Genomic DNA, 13,155 nt, shown 5'->3' on the forward strand with positions numbered 1-13,155 from the left:
TGATCATTGTCCTGTTGAAAAGCCGTCGGACCCAAACCGTCACCTTCACATGGAAAGGAAAGAGTTGAGGATGTTAAAAACAACCCAGGAATCGCTAAGATTTCTGTTTGTAGTAAACTGGAAGATGCTGGATCACCAGTGCATCATGCTGGGCATCTGTTTCACTGTCAGTGCTGGTGGCTGTAATACAAATCGAAATAACAATTTTCTTATTGCAAATTAGCAAAACACGTACCTGTCAAATCCACAATGCCCAGCCAGCTGCACGAAGTCATTGACTTTGCAACACTCTCTCCTCCTACGCAAGCTCTACTGGCATTACTGCACGGCGGTGGCTGAGTCAGGAAGGGGGACTAGCTCCAAAACTCTTCAACTTCACCTCGAATCGACGCCTGACCGGGTGAAACTTGGACACAAGCAGATGTCCCATCGGGAGTCCTGATCAAGCCCGGCATCAAGCCCGGCATAAAACAGGGCGACATTAGGCATCTGAAATGATCCCGCCGGAAATTTATACAATATCCTTAAAAGACAAAACCATGGCAGCCTATCTTACTGGCAACACGCAATAGCTCCAAAAAGCGTTAGTTTTTCTCCAACTTGCAAACACCAGTAAAGACCATTGGTGTTTATTTAATTTCATCCCTCTGTGGATCCACAAGTAAAGAGACAAGTTGAAACACATCAGCTAAGCTTAAAATGTTTTCTGTGAACTCCTGTGTTTCACCAGAGTAATTTAAGTTGTTTTGATCTTTAAACATCCAGGCATCAGCTTGAAATGAAAGCACTTTATTTCATTTGTTCATTTAACATTTTCATGTGGCTAATGCACTTTAATTGTAGTCATCACATTGCTTGGAAAAAAAAAAAAAGGTACATGTATCGGGACAGTTCGAGTTAAATGGCAAATACAGAGAGGAGAAAGGAAAAGCAACAGGACAAGCCACTAGGTTCAGATTGTTCCACTACGTCAGGCTAAAACTAGTTTCTGACGGCTGCGAATCGTCGTCTGTGGTGACATTAATCAAAGCAAAGCGCCGCACAATACAGTGTCTTCACTTGCAAAAAAACAACAAAAAAAACAACATTCAGTACAGCATTAAAGTTGTGCTATGAAAAGCAAGTAGTTAAGGTACACAGTAAGCCAGCAAAGAAAAGCGTCTGCTGTCCATGTAACGTGGGAACAATCATTAAGAAGTCCAAATAAGAGGACTCAAAACAACGCAGTTTAAAATATTTCTTTTGCTGGTACATTTCTGTTAGGTCAAGGCTTAACGTTTCACAATATCATGACATTAAAATGTTTCTGCACAGATGAAATCGATGGGGGAGGAGGGGCAGAGAGAGGGAGGGAAACGGCACCAAGTTTGTGAGAAGGACGGAACGGAGGTGTGAAAAGCGGCCGTCGGTGCCCAAAAACGAGATTCGAAGCAAACCGGTCGAGTCGCGCGTGCATGTGCGCTCAGACAGGCGACGCAGACACAGAATGGCTCGCGATCTCAGTACTAAAGTGAGCTTCTTTATATGGGTGTGTATGTACAAAGACGGTGCTCGTGTTTCTTCGGTGCCAACCACTTCGTTTTGTCGTGTAAATAAATAAGCGACGAATGCTATTCAAGGAAATCGTGAATCCACCAAACTGAGCCTCGCCGTGCTGATGACGTGCTCTAAACCTCCACATATTTCCAGCTACTGTACACATCGGCTGACCAAACTACATCAACAAGGCAGCATAGCACCTCAGGCAAGATAAGATGTTTTTGTTTGTTTGCGGTTTTGTTTTGTTTTTCATCCACAGGATTCGAGGTTTGCTTGAATGGCACAGCCGTGTTATTTTTATTTATTTATTTTTCTGCAGAAAAGGCGCGAGGCCACCTGATCCCAGCGAAGTCTTAGGCCAGCTTCTGGGCGGTCTCCATCTCCTGCTGGGTCACCTTCTCCTCAGACATGATGGTCACCCACGGAGAAACCGACCGAGTGATCGTCTGCTTGGCCATGTTGTAGCGGTTGATGAGGGTGAAGAGGCGCCCGCGGCCCCCGGGGCCCTGAGGGGGGTAGTTCCCGTAGAGCCCGGTCGGCATGCAGTGGCCTTGCTGCTCCAGGAGGAGGTAACACGACACGTCGAGTTACGATAGGCAAACCAGCATCAAACGCAACAGAATATGCAAAGATTAAGCTATGACTCACTGTGACTATTTAAAGATACATGAGAGGAAAGACAAGGTTAGTGAAACAAAAAAGCCTCTCTGCCAAGCTGCAAAGCAAAGCTCAACCTCCACCAAAAGGTTTACCACAGTAACTTTGAGTTATAATTTAACAACAACAACAAAAAATTCTCTTCAAGTTCAGATGTTAAGCATTTACACAGAAGGAAGGTTTTGAACTTTTTACCACGTAAATGAAGCTGTCAGGACACGGCTGATCATACTGGTAGAGCTTGTAGACGACCAGGAACCCCACACACACCAGGAAGGCCAGGGCGCAGATCACCAGCAGGGTCACCTGAAGGCGATAGAAACGCCTTGATGAGAGCAGATACTGGCAACTTTTACCAGTGAAGAGCAGGATGTGTACTAAATCGGATCACGAGTGGAATAAACATATTGTCTGGTGTGAATGCTTCAGATAATGAAGCATTCATTACCTGTGCCAACCAAGAAGGCTGTGTGAATGCAGCTTATAGTGTAAAAAGGTTACAAAAACTTTATAAATACACTTTTTATATCTTTGCTTAGTTCATGTTTTACATTTAAAACCTCTTTTAGTTCCTGTTTTTGCGAATTTCTTCAATTTCGTCTTTCCAGAGGAAATGACCATCAGTTAAATTGACTCACCGACACTTTGCTCATTTTTAAAAAGGGAAAGTTTCAACGTGTGGCTTGATTGATTGATTTCATTTGTTTCATTAAGCAAATCAATCTTCCTGAGTCATTATACAGAACTGCATGAATTCCAACTTTTAGAAATGATCCAAAAGCCAAATGACATTTGTGAAGGAATTTATACTCTTCATAAATGTCATAAATGACTTACCTGGGTTATTACAGCAAATTGTGTGCATGCTTAACAAATCATAGATCATTTTTTTTTCTGTTTGTTAAAACACATTGTCATCAAGACATTTGTTGTGCCGAGAAAGTCATTTTAGTGAGAATTGGTATGAACATAATTTTCTTCTCAGAAACCAGACCGGGTGAAACTGACCGGGTCTTTGTGAACTATACGCTATTTTGTGCAAACAACGTGACTTCCTGAAAACACACAAGGCTGGGGAATAAACAAGGTGAATAGAAGAGGTCCTCCACGTTTCTTGTTTTAAACTTTCATTCTTTTCCAGACTCTGGTTTCTAGATTTTTTTTTGGATTTTTTTAATGCAGCTTTTCTATTTTGAAAATTCAAGTGGGAAACCTTTACCTTGAGGACAAATGTGTATCAGCTTTTTGCATTTTTTTTGTTGTTTTTTGCTCATATGTAAATGATTTATTTACTTTATTTTTTTATTTTTATAATCTCCAAGTCCTTAGAGTTGAAAGACCTCTTTCCCACAACCCTAATCTTTAGCTCCGTCCACAGATTTTTAATCGGGACTTTGACTTGGCCACTCCGAAGCCTTAATGTTACTTCCAGTCAGAAGAAAGACATTGGTAACATTAAGATTAATTGGGATCTACATTTGCCGGGGCTATCAACAGCATTTTCTACAAACCAAGAAGTTGTGTTTTGACCAACATGTTCATTTAATGTTGCAGAGCTTTTGTGGCATCTGAAGCTTACATAGAAACTTAGATGTTTCAAAATCTACACCAATTGATATGTTGAACAAAGACTAAATAGAGGTTTGTTACAAATTCTTGAGTTTGTAATCTGTGATACTTTATTCTGTGTTTACTAATAGCCTTTGCATTGTATTGTTTGACATCTAACCCAGATCTGGTACAGGAGCTGCATGGGGACAATATCAGTCAAGCATTTTTTAGATATAAATGCATTTTCTCCATAGATATCAAGAACTAATGTCAATATTTTTAAATGTTTGTGATTTTCTTTGGCTTTCAATCAGTGCTACTTCCAGCTGTATGCTTCTTTCTTTACATGAAAGGTTAAATAGAAAAGCAATGTTTAAGAGAACACACTCTTAAACACTGAGTTTAAGAGTGTTTAATGCATGTATGCATTTACAAAAGCATGTATGCTTTTGTAAATGTAGACAAAAGCATGAATGTACATAAATCATACCTGATATTCTGATGTATATTAATGGGATTTTATGTGACAGACCAGCAAAAAGTACAACAGAACTAGTAAGTGAAATAAAAACAAGTGCATAAATGTCATAATGCATAATGAAAATAATACATGGCTTTAATTGTCACATGAAAATCTGAAAAGTGTGGCGTGATCCACAGCAGGGGAAACAGACTACTCTCTGATTGGACGAGACCAAAATTCAAACCTCAAAGGAAAAAAGTTTAAAACCAGGTCTGATTTTTCTTTCACTTTTTCCCCAGTGTGCTTTCCATGACGCTTGACAAAATGTGAAATTCACTGTACTGGTAACAAACCGGCTGGAGCTCCAGCACAATAATGCGTCTAGTAACTCCACCAGCATGAAGCTCTTGTGGCCATCTGCGAGGCTGAGGCTGTCGATTCTCAGGAGAGTTACGCAACAGCTACTGGCGATTCAGAGTAGCGAGAGCGGGATAGCAGAGGATGTGGGAGAAATGGTGTTTTTAGTGCCAGGTATCTGTTTAAGCAATTTTTTTATTAGCCAGTATAAATGGACATGCTACATATACTGCTGCATGCTCGCAAAAAAAAAAAAATGAAGCCAACAAATGGTGGTTTCAGGGTTGTTGTTTTTTTTCTTTCTTTCTTTCTTTTTCCCAAACAGAACATCCTATGCAGATGCTCAGTGTTTCCTGGCTTTTATCTGTCGGATCAAATCCTAAAGTTGCGAAGCGGAGCAGACGGCACACAAAGTGAAGCAACAGGAGCCTGTCTGTGATGAAAGGGCCTGCCGTTCTCTGAGACAGGGTTGTGTCTCTCCTTCTCCCAGATTTCTGCGGCTCAAACCTTCATAAAGGAAGCTCGACGTTCCTCGCAGAGCTGGTGTCCTCCTGTTGATCCTGTACGTGGAGATAAAGGAGGGAACCCCACAGGCAGGCAGACCCCCCCTCAAACCGCTTGGGGTCTGTGCAGGTTTAGCCCAACTCTACCTGTTTTCTCAGCACTCGCTCTGGCTAAAATAACACGCAGGAAGCATTAGGTGTGAACGCTGCAGATAGAGGAAGGGGAGGTGGGAGAGAAGTGGAGGCCATCTCCATGGCAGCAGCTGAATTAATCAGAGCCTCAGGGCGGGGTTAAGTGAATCATTATGCATTATGGCTCCCTGTGTCTCTGTACAACATGAGGACGTGGAGAGGAGTAGGGGGGTCGGGGGGGACCTGAACCGAGGAGCTTCAGTTGGACAGATGAAAGTGACAGATGCCCCATGCCGCCTGCAGGAGGGGGACAGCCGCCTGTCCTCCAACACATGAGGCTGTAGGAGGGTGAGGGATTTGGGAAATGAGGGAGGAGAATCATCGGTCTTACTTTGAGCCGCTCGGAGACACCTTCGATGATGCTTATTGAGAACTCTGCGATTTTAGGGGACCGTAGCTTTCCCTTCTTGCTCTCACCGTCATATTCTGCCTTTGTCTTCACAACCACCTGGTCATAACACACACACACACACACACACAGCAGCTTTAAATGATCTCTTGCAGAAGCAAGGATAATTTAATTTAATTGATTTTTTTTTTAATGTATTAAACATTTGATTTTGTTCTTTAAATCAGCTAATGAAATCAGAAATCTCACCTTATCCGTTGGGGGGAACTGCAGCTGGCTGGCATCTAGCGGTGTGATGAGAGGGATGGTGTCAAATCCGTCCTCAGATGCCGCCTTCCCGTTGTTTTTCTCGGCGAAATTATTCCCCAGTTTCACCATTTTTGCCCTGCACAGAAAAAGGTGTAAATAAGCGCTTGGTGACGCTAAAATGAAGGCGTCGTTGTTAGTCACGCCCCGTGTGTGTGTGTGTGTGTGGTTCCGGGGATAATTTATGGAGAAACATATGGAGAGATAAGAGGGGAGGTTGGGGGGGAACAGAAACGATATGCATGATGTCAGGCGCTTTGTGGGCCAGGAGGTGGGAGATTAACAAAAGAGAGGAGAGGAGAGGACTCGCCGTAAGGGGAAAGTGACTGCATCAGAATTTGTAATATTAAAATTTTTTAAAAAGGGCGAAAAAAAGAAAGATAAAACATCCACATGCTTTTCTTTTCCGCATGCAAGCACTCACCAGCTCTGCCGAGTCGCGTTATGAACCAGTGCGCTTCCTCCCTGGATGCCTTGGCTTTTCTCGTTCCAGCCTTGCTGCGTGTGCGTGTTTTTCTTAGATGTGACGCAGCCGATTTGCGCGGAGCTGGTGTGCAATATGGCCAGCTGCGTTTGTGCGTCGTGCCCCCCCTCCTTCGCACCCTTCCTCCCGAGCTGCTGGATGCTGCCGCCGCCGCTGCTGCTGCTGCTGCTGCTGCTGGCGTCTGGCCGCACTACAAGTGATGTAACGTCCATCCATCCATCCATGCACACACATGCTGCAGTCAGGGGGGGGCCAGCTGGAGCCCATCAGCAGCCAACACTTACAGCTGAATGTGGGATGAGTTTATAGCGGTGGGGCTCAAGAAATAGGACATGTGTGTTTCTTAGAGGATTTAGTGTCTGAGAACATGGGAACAACAGAAATGATGTTTGTTTGTTTGTTTGTTTTTTTCGTCAGTTTTGTTTTGTGCAAGGACAGGACAAACAGATAATGTGTGAAAAGGACTTGAAATAAATCCATGTCCTGTTGCAGTGCAATGTCACTCTAAGAATTGTTTTTTGATTATTCAGTTTCAATTTATTTTTAATGCGTTACTTGTGATTTTCTGTTTCCTTGGGGTATAAATATAGTGGGGTTTTTTCCGCTGGTGGAGGACCCTTTTTGTTGTCGCCACAGACGGTGAGCAGGAAGGTTACTGGGAAGTCTCGGATTCACAGCGTCTCCATAGCAACCATTAGACGCTATCTATATGCCAGCCTGTTCACTTAAACAGTTTCTTTATATAAACGTGTGGAGCATAACTTTGCTCTCATAGCTGCAGTATGTAACTTTTATAAATAATGTGTTTTTTTCTTACATTTGTTAAAGTTATATGTTCTGACAGCATAATATAAGAGCGATGATCTATATATAAAAAAAAGCTAGCTCTTCTTCCTTTTCTTCCTGTGGTTCATAATCTACAGAATTAAATCACTTGGTTAGAAATAAGCAATCAGATCCAGAAGGAGGGTCTTGGTTCTGTCAATCACCCTCATGTACTAGCTGCTCTGTGTTGTGCCACACTACAGCCTGCATGGTTGCTCAGGCTAGTCAGCATGGCCACCGGTGACAGTTTTCTCATAACTGTAAGTTGTTTCTTCACCATTAGCACATTTAGCAGCGTGTGCACAAGGGTGGTTGAGAGCGCGGGGGCCTTCATCCTGGCTTGGATTGATTGTTTCTGACAGAGCCGTGCAATTCTGCAGCTGATGGAAGGACCACAGGGACAAGGCAGAGGAGCTTGATAGGTTTTTTTTTTACAGTCTCATGTTATACTGTCAAGACATGGAGACAGTTTTAGCAAATATGAAAAAACATAAAAGTTACATAGTGCAGCTTTAAATGCCCACGCCACATAATTTCTGCAGCCTGCTGCAACACTTGGCGAAAGAGGATACGAAGGGATCCTTGCTCAATCCTTTTAAGGGCCCACAGCATAACGGATCCTCCGCCCTGCTTAAAGGTGAGCATGAGGTGTTTTCACCTATGTTCGTCTTTTGTTTGGTGTCACAGCTCATCTTTGTAAAACTAGGACTAAAACCGTTTTTCTCTTACATCACTGCCAAAACATCCAAAACAGCAATTGGTTCTCCATCAACATGGGAAAACATCCACTGAAATCTTTGTAGATGCTTAATTTTCAGAAAAAAGAAAAAAACCCAAAAATATTGAATAAACCTGATCAAACAAAATGTTTGACTTTGCTTTCTTGCACAGTGTAAGATTATGCTACTTCAATAGGATTCATTTATATTCATCTTTACCAGGCACACAAAGAATCTGTCAGGTACAAAAGTGCTTATTATTTACAAAAAAGCTACTTCTATGAAACTCAGGTAAATGTGACAGTGTGAGGGCTGTGGCTGTGTGTTACGAAACTCTGAGGATCTGCAGCTCCTCAGACCTTACAGCGCTGCAGTGTGTTGCGCAGCCCACAAATGTTTTTCACCTCCATCTCATTTGTTGTCAGAGCAGGCGGCTGTTCCTTTTATCAGCACTAAAGGGGATGATAGACAAATGTTCACAGTCTGTTTTTGTTGTCCCTAAGTGGCCCCTAAATTAGTTATTGCAGCTTTGTAAGTGTCTCTCTCAGTAAAAGGCACTGAACTCACCGTTTGCTTTATAGTTGCCCATATATCGGGATATAGAGGCCATGAAGAAAAGACAGATAGAACCTGCTATGAATCACTTTATGTGGTTCTCAGTAGGAAGAAGAGAATTTGATCCATTAGAGAAAAATGACCAGTTTTAATATTCAAAGCGTCGCCTGAAACCATACAGTGATATGGTATAGAGATTGCCTGTGCCTACTTTATCCACAGTGTCTCTTTATTATGTAGCTCCCTGGAAATGTGAGGGAAAAAAAAAAAAGAACAAGCCTGTGGCTGCGTATTAGCCAGCTGCTTGTTGCCAGGTTACAGGGCCAGTAAAATGGGATTGGGGGAAGCAGCATAACTGACGAAATCAAACCTGTTCAGAGCAAAACTGTGAAAATAATTAGTTAACAAGGGAACAGTAAAGGAAAAGACTAAAGCACTGTGCATTAGCCTGGTGGTTTTAACCGCTGATAGGGTAGCACATGAAGTAGATACTGTGAAGTTCAGCATCTCCTCTGAGGTGAAGACATGAAGAAACATTGTCTTTATGGGATATTTGGCACCGTATTTTACGTGAAAACAGAATTTAATCCATTTTCTAATGAGGCTATAGCATCAAAACTTTCTGGACGAGCTCCAACAACAGTAAGAGCAACAAATGTAGAAAATGCACACAACTGGAACAAATTTATTTGGCACTGCTCATGCTGATGGGATATAAAACAAAAGCTAAAACACTTACCATTAGAGCACTTAAGCAAAGACTGGCATCTCTGGATCTCCTTGTACTAACTGTTAAGCAGGGTGGAGGATCTGTGATGCTGTGGGCCTGTTTCTCTTTCAAAGGAACAGAAATCCTTGCTAATGTGCCAGCAGCAAGGCTTTAACATGCAAGACCTTGTAAAAAGGTTTTCATACCATTTTAATTGTTCTATGTTTTGTCACAAACGATGGCGTATTTTATCATGGATTATTTTTGATAGACCAACACATAGTAAGACAAGTCTCACTGGGTAATGGAGGGAAAGTGATAAATGATTGCCTGAGCCTGTGCATTTTGAAAGAAAAAAAAAACCTAAATGCTTTTTTTTAAACTTCTTGTTACATATGTAGTTTATACATAGCTATATTTTGCTTTTTTACATGACTGTTAGAAAGTTGATGACTGAGACAAAGGTAGCCATATTAACAAATTGTATATGTAGTCAAGGTATGGTGTCTGGTTGCTTTTTCATCAAAGGCATAAAAAGAAAAAACAGTAAAAAAGAAAGCCTCTAGAGGGAGACACCACCTTGATGTTTTCATTTCTGCATTTTGTTGCAGAAGTGAAAACCGCCTTCATTGCTTTTTAACGCGTGATTGCATCCAATATGTTTTTTTGTTCCACTACTTAATGTAGGGAAGAAATGACGCTAGCAGTTCCTTAACAATTCACTCCAGCATTTGATTAAATCTTGCTTTGAACCTGCTCAGTGTTTGATCGCGTGTTATGGGCTACCGTGATGTTTCTGCTTCCGTGAAATACAAGAAAACCTGATATTAGACAGGCTTTAGTTCTAGGTCAAAGGTTAGCAACTTTTATATTCCAAAGAGCCATTTTTGCTCTGCTTCCTTCAAAATAAAGTGTCCACGGTCACCTTTAGAACTAAATAATTTATCAAGTTTTCTAAATACAGGTTACAAAAAGTATGTTTCTATCATTTAAAAAAGTTATATTTTTATTTGAATAGCAACCAAAACAATGAATCAGAGAGCTTTATCGTGTAACGGTAATAAAAGATTTGAAGTAATCAGAAAAGTATTCCCACAAACCACATGGTACTGTGTTTTCTGGCTTTTCAGAGTACATGTGTGTGTGGTGCGTGTAATGCTCTAGATCAGCCGTGTCATTCGACCTTATATGGCCTGTTCTACTGCTGTTTCTTTAAAACCCACTCTGTTGTTGGCGCCCTGCCCAGAAGGTTTATTTCCCTTTTCCCATCCAGCCACATGGACAGGGCTCCGTCACACAGAGAGAGAGAGCAGGAGTTTTCTCACTGAGAGCGCCGACTCCACCAGCAGCACCACCACCGGCCGTTTGAACAGGGGATCCTCTATCTCCCACCAAGTAGATCTTCATCCCAGTGGACCTGTCACAACCTCAGACAAGTGAGGTGAGTCTGACCATGTGCATGAAGTGGTTGTGTTGTGTTTTTGCTTCTGTAAAGTGAGTTATCTGCTGACTTTGCTGCGTCTGGTTTAAAGGCTGTGCTGCCACGCGAGACGTATTGTATTTTGACAACAAAGGCTCTTTTCACAAATCTATAATTCCATACTCCCTGGTCAGGCCAGCAGTATGCAGTCCTTTGAATGTGAACTGGAGCACTCTTTTGCTTTTTAAAATTCCTATTGAAAGAAAACCAACCAAACAAAAAAGAAACAGAAGGGTCTGGAAGCATTTCTGACAGAAACCAGGGTGGGAGACAGGTTGGATGACCCGAGCGTGGGACTCGACATCCGCCGAGTTGCTGTTGTAACCCAGCCGGGATGTTTCTCCGTAAATTTTCCCGGCTTGTTGTGTGGAAAGCAAAACTGCAGAAGCTCCGTGCCTGTTGCTGCTGAAGTTTGTGGATTGTAATTTTCCTGTGGAGATGAGGTCACAGGCAGACACACCCTGAGACTCAGACTGGGAGCAGGAAAAAGGGCAGACTCTCCACAGCGGCTTTCAATGACTCACAAGCCCGGGGAGGAAGCAGTAGCTGTGGTGGAATTTCCATTCTGTTCGGAACAGAGGAATTTGGGCCTGGATGCGGCTGCGTTTGATGGGAGGAGTAAGCTCACTGACACCAGCCATGTGACCTCTCTTAGACTACATAATGAGCTTTGGATTTCACAACCTATCCAACCCCCCCAAAATCATGTACTTCAAATCCATTCATCAAAATGAAAGACACCGTTTTGTTTTTTTTATAAATATATTTTCGTTCGGGAATGTGTTTGGAATGCAGCTCATTTCCTCTTTCCCAAAAAGTTAGCTCTGCACGTTTTGTTTAAAGGCTCACTTCCTGATGGCTTCTTCCCAAACGTTCACATTTAGTTAGCCTTGTTTGAGCTGCAGTCTGGTTTCTAAATAAATGTTGAGTTGTTGGCAGCAACGCTGTGCTGTGATTTGAAGTGAGGTCAGATGTGCAGCAGTAGCCGGACAGGGAGAGCCGAGGCGGAAGTGGGAGGCGGAGGGGTTGGGGAATGGATTGAGTCAACACAGGATTGTTTCTCAGACTTTTCACTTCTGCTCTCATGCCTCTCAATGGACTCGCATTTACCAGGGGGGCTGCAGATGACGGCAGACGGTCACGGTCCGGATAAAATGAAATCAAAGTGTGATGAATGGATATTTTCTGCCTCTTGATCAGGAACTCATTGTGATGATTTACTCTTTTCGGGCCAACGAGGTTCTTTGTTTCCTCCTGATCTGGAAGACACATTTTGCAATTTCCGGGCTGCAGAAATACTGCATGCATTAGTGGAAAGTAAAACAATTCCTTTTTTCTTTTTTTTTTTACTTTACATCCTTTGACTTCTCACCCAGCTCATGGCTGTTTATGTCTGTTTTATAAGTGGCAAAAGTATTCAAACCCTATTTGATATTTTAGCACATTACAACATGGATCAGACTTTAGAAGGGGCTTAAAGGGGCAGTAGCCCAGGGTCTAAATCTTTTAGGGGTGTGCCCCAAATATTTTTTAATCAATTCATGTTTCATTGTACTTCATATAAGAGTTATATCAGGTGAGTTGTAATAATATTTTGGGATTTTTATATAAACAGTACTCAAGTATTTGAAAATTTTGAAGTTAGAGTGTTTTTTTAGAGGTGTGGGGGGAAACGACGTGGAGCTACTTGTCAAGAAACGTCATCAGTTTGCATAATGGTATTAAAGTACCGGTATGTATAGTTTTACCTATTAATGTACTGTGTTTTGCATTTGCAAAATAATTTTACTTTAGTAGGGAGGGGACCGCATAATGTAAATCCAGCCCTGGTTTCAACCACGAAGGATAATTTATTTGATTAATATCAGAATATCTGCTACAAAAGGTCACTTTAAAGCACTGCCCTGCATTTAGCTCCATCTAGATTTCCAGCAACTCGGAATATCTTCCCTGTGTACTACAAAATTTTAAAATAGCAAAGAAATCACTTTGCTATCGTCAGGAAAATAAATTTAAAAAAATAATGTTTACAGACTAAAATGTAAGATAAAAAGTGTGAAATACGTTGCGAAAAATAATCATATGAAGTGTTCTTCCTTTTGAATATGCAATGGGGAAATTCAAAGGGAATATTAAACATTATTCTGATGTTTGTCTTATTTTCAAATGGTTACTTAGTTATTTGTTAGTGTAATATGCTTTTTTTTTATTTATGGACCGTCATTTCTTGACATCTGCAGACACAGATTTGTAATTAACCTCAGTGTGTGATGAGCCGACAGCTGTGTGTGAGATAATCCGGGTGGCGAAAACCCACATTCCTCTCCTTTCATCAGTTTTGTTCTACTGAACTCAAAACATCAAGATTAGAAACAAGATTTTAAAGAACCAAATACCTGAGACATGCGTCATTCATAGTCTCTCCGGTCTTCATTATCTGATGCTGGTTAAAAATAAAACTACGCA

At 41.7% G+C, this 13,155-nt stretch overlaps 1 protein-coding gene and 1 long non-coding RNA gene across 2 annotated transcripts; one reads left to right on the top strand and one right to left on the bottom strand.

The window, feature by feature from the left end:
- Positions 1–768: 768 nt before the first annotated feature.
- On the bottom strand, positions 769–6,523 carry LOC116710750 (neuronal vesicle trafficking-associated protein 1). The gene is made up of 5 exons (XM_032549971.1): positions 6,342–6,523; positions 5,861–5,996; positions 5,594–5,710; positions 2,392–2,502; positions 769–2,093 (listed from the first exon to the last, which is right to left on the bottom strand). Exons 2-5 carry the CDS (start codon positions 5,987–5,989, stop codon positions 1,893–1,895), a joined length of 558 nt encoding a protein of 185 aa, XP_032405862.1. The 5' UTR covers positions 5,990–5,996; positions 6,342–6,523; the 3' UTR covers positions 769–1,892.
- A 198-nt stretch (positions 6,524–6,721) lies between these two features.
- Positions 6,722–10,529, top strand: LOC116710752 (uncharacterized). The gene is made up of 3 exons (XR_004337125.1): positions 6,722–7,040; positions 7,769–7,863; positions 10,483–10,529. It is a non-coding gene; the product is annotated as an uncharacterized LOC116710752 (long non-coding RNA).
- The last annotated feature ends 2,626 nt before the right edge of the window (positions 10,530–13,155 follow it).

Source organism: Xiphophorus hellerii, chromosome 20 (genome assembly GCF_003331165.1).
Source record: "Xiphophorus hellerii strain 12219 chromosome 20, Xiphophorus_hellerii-4.1, whole genome shotgun sequence".
Taxonomy (NCBI): Eukaryota; Metazoa; Chordata; class Actinopteri; order Cyprinodontiformes; family Poeciliidae; genus Xiphophorus; species Xiphophorus hellerii.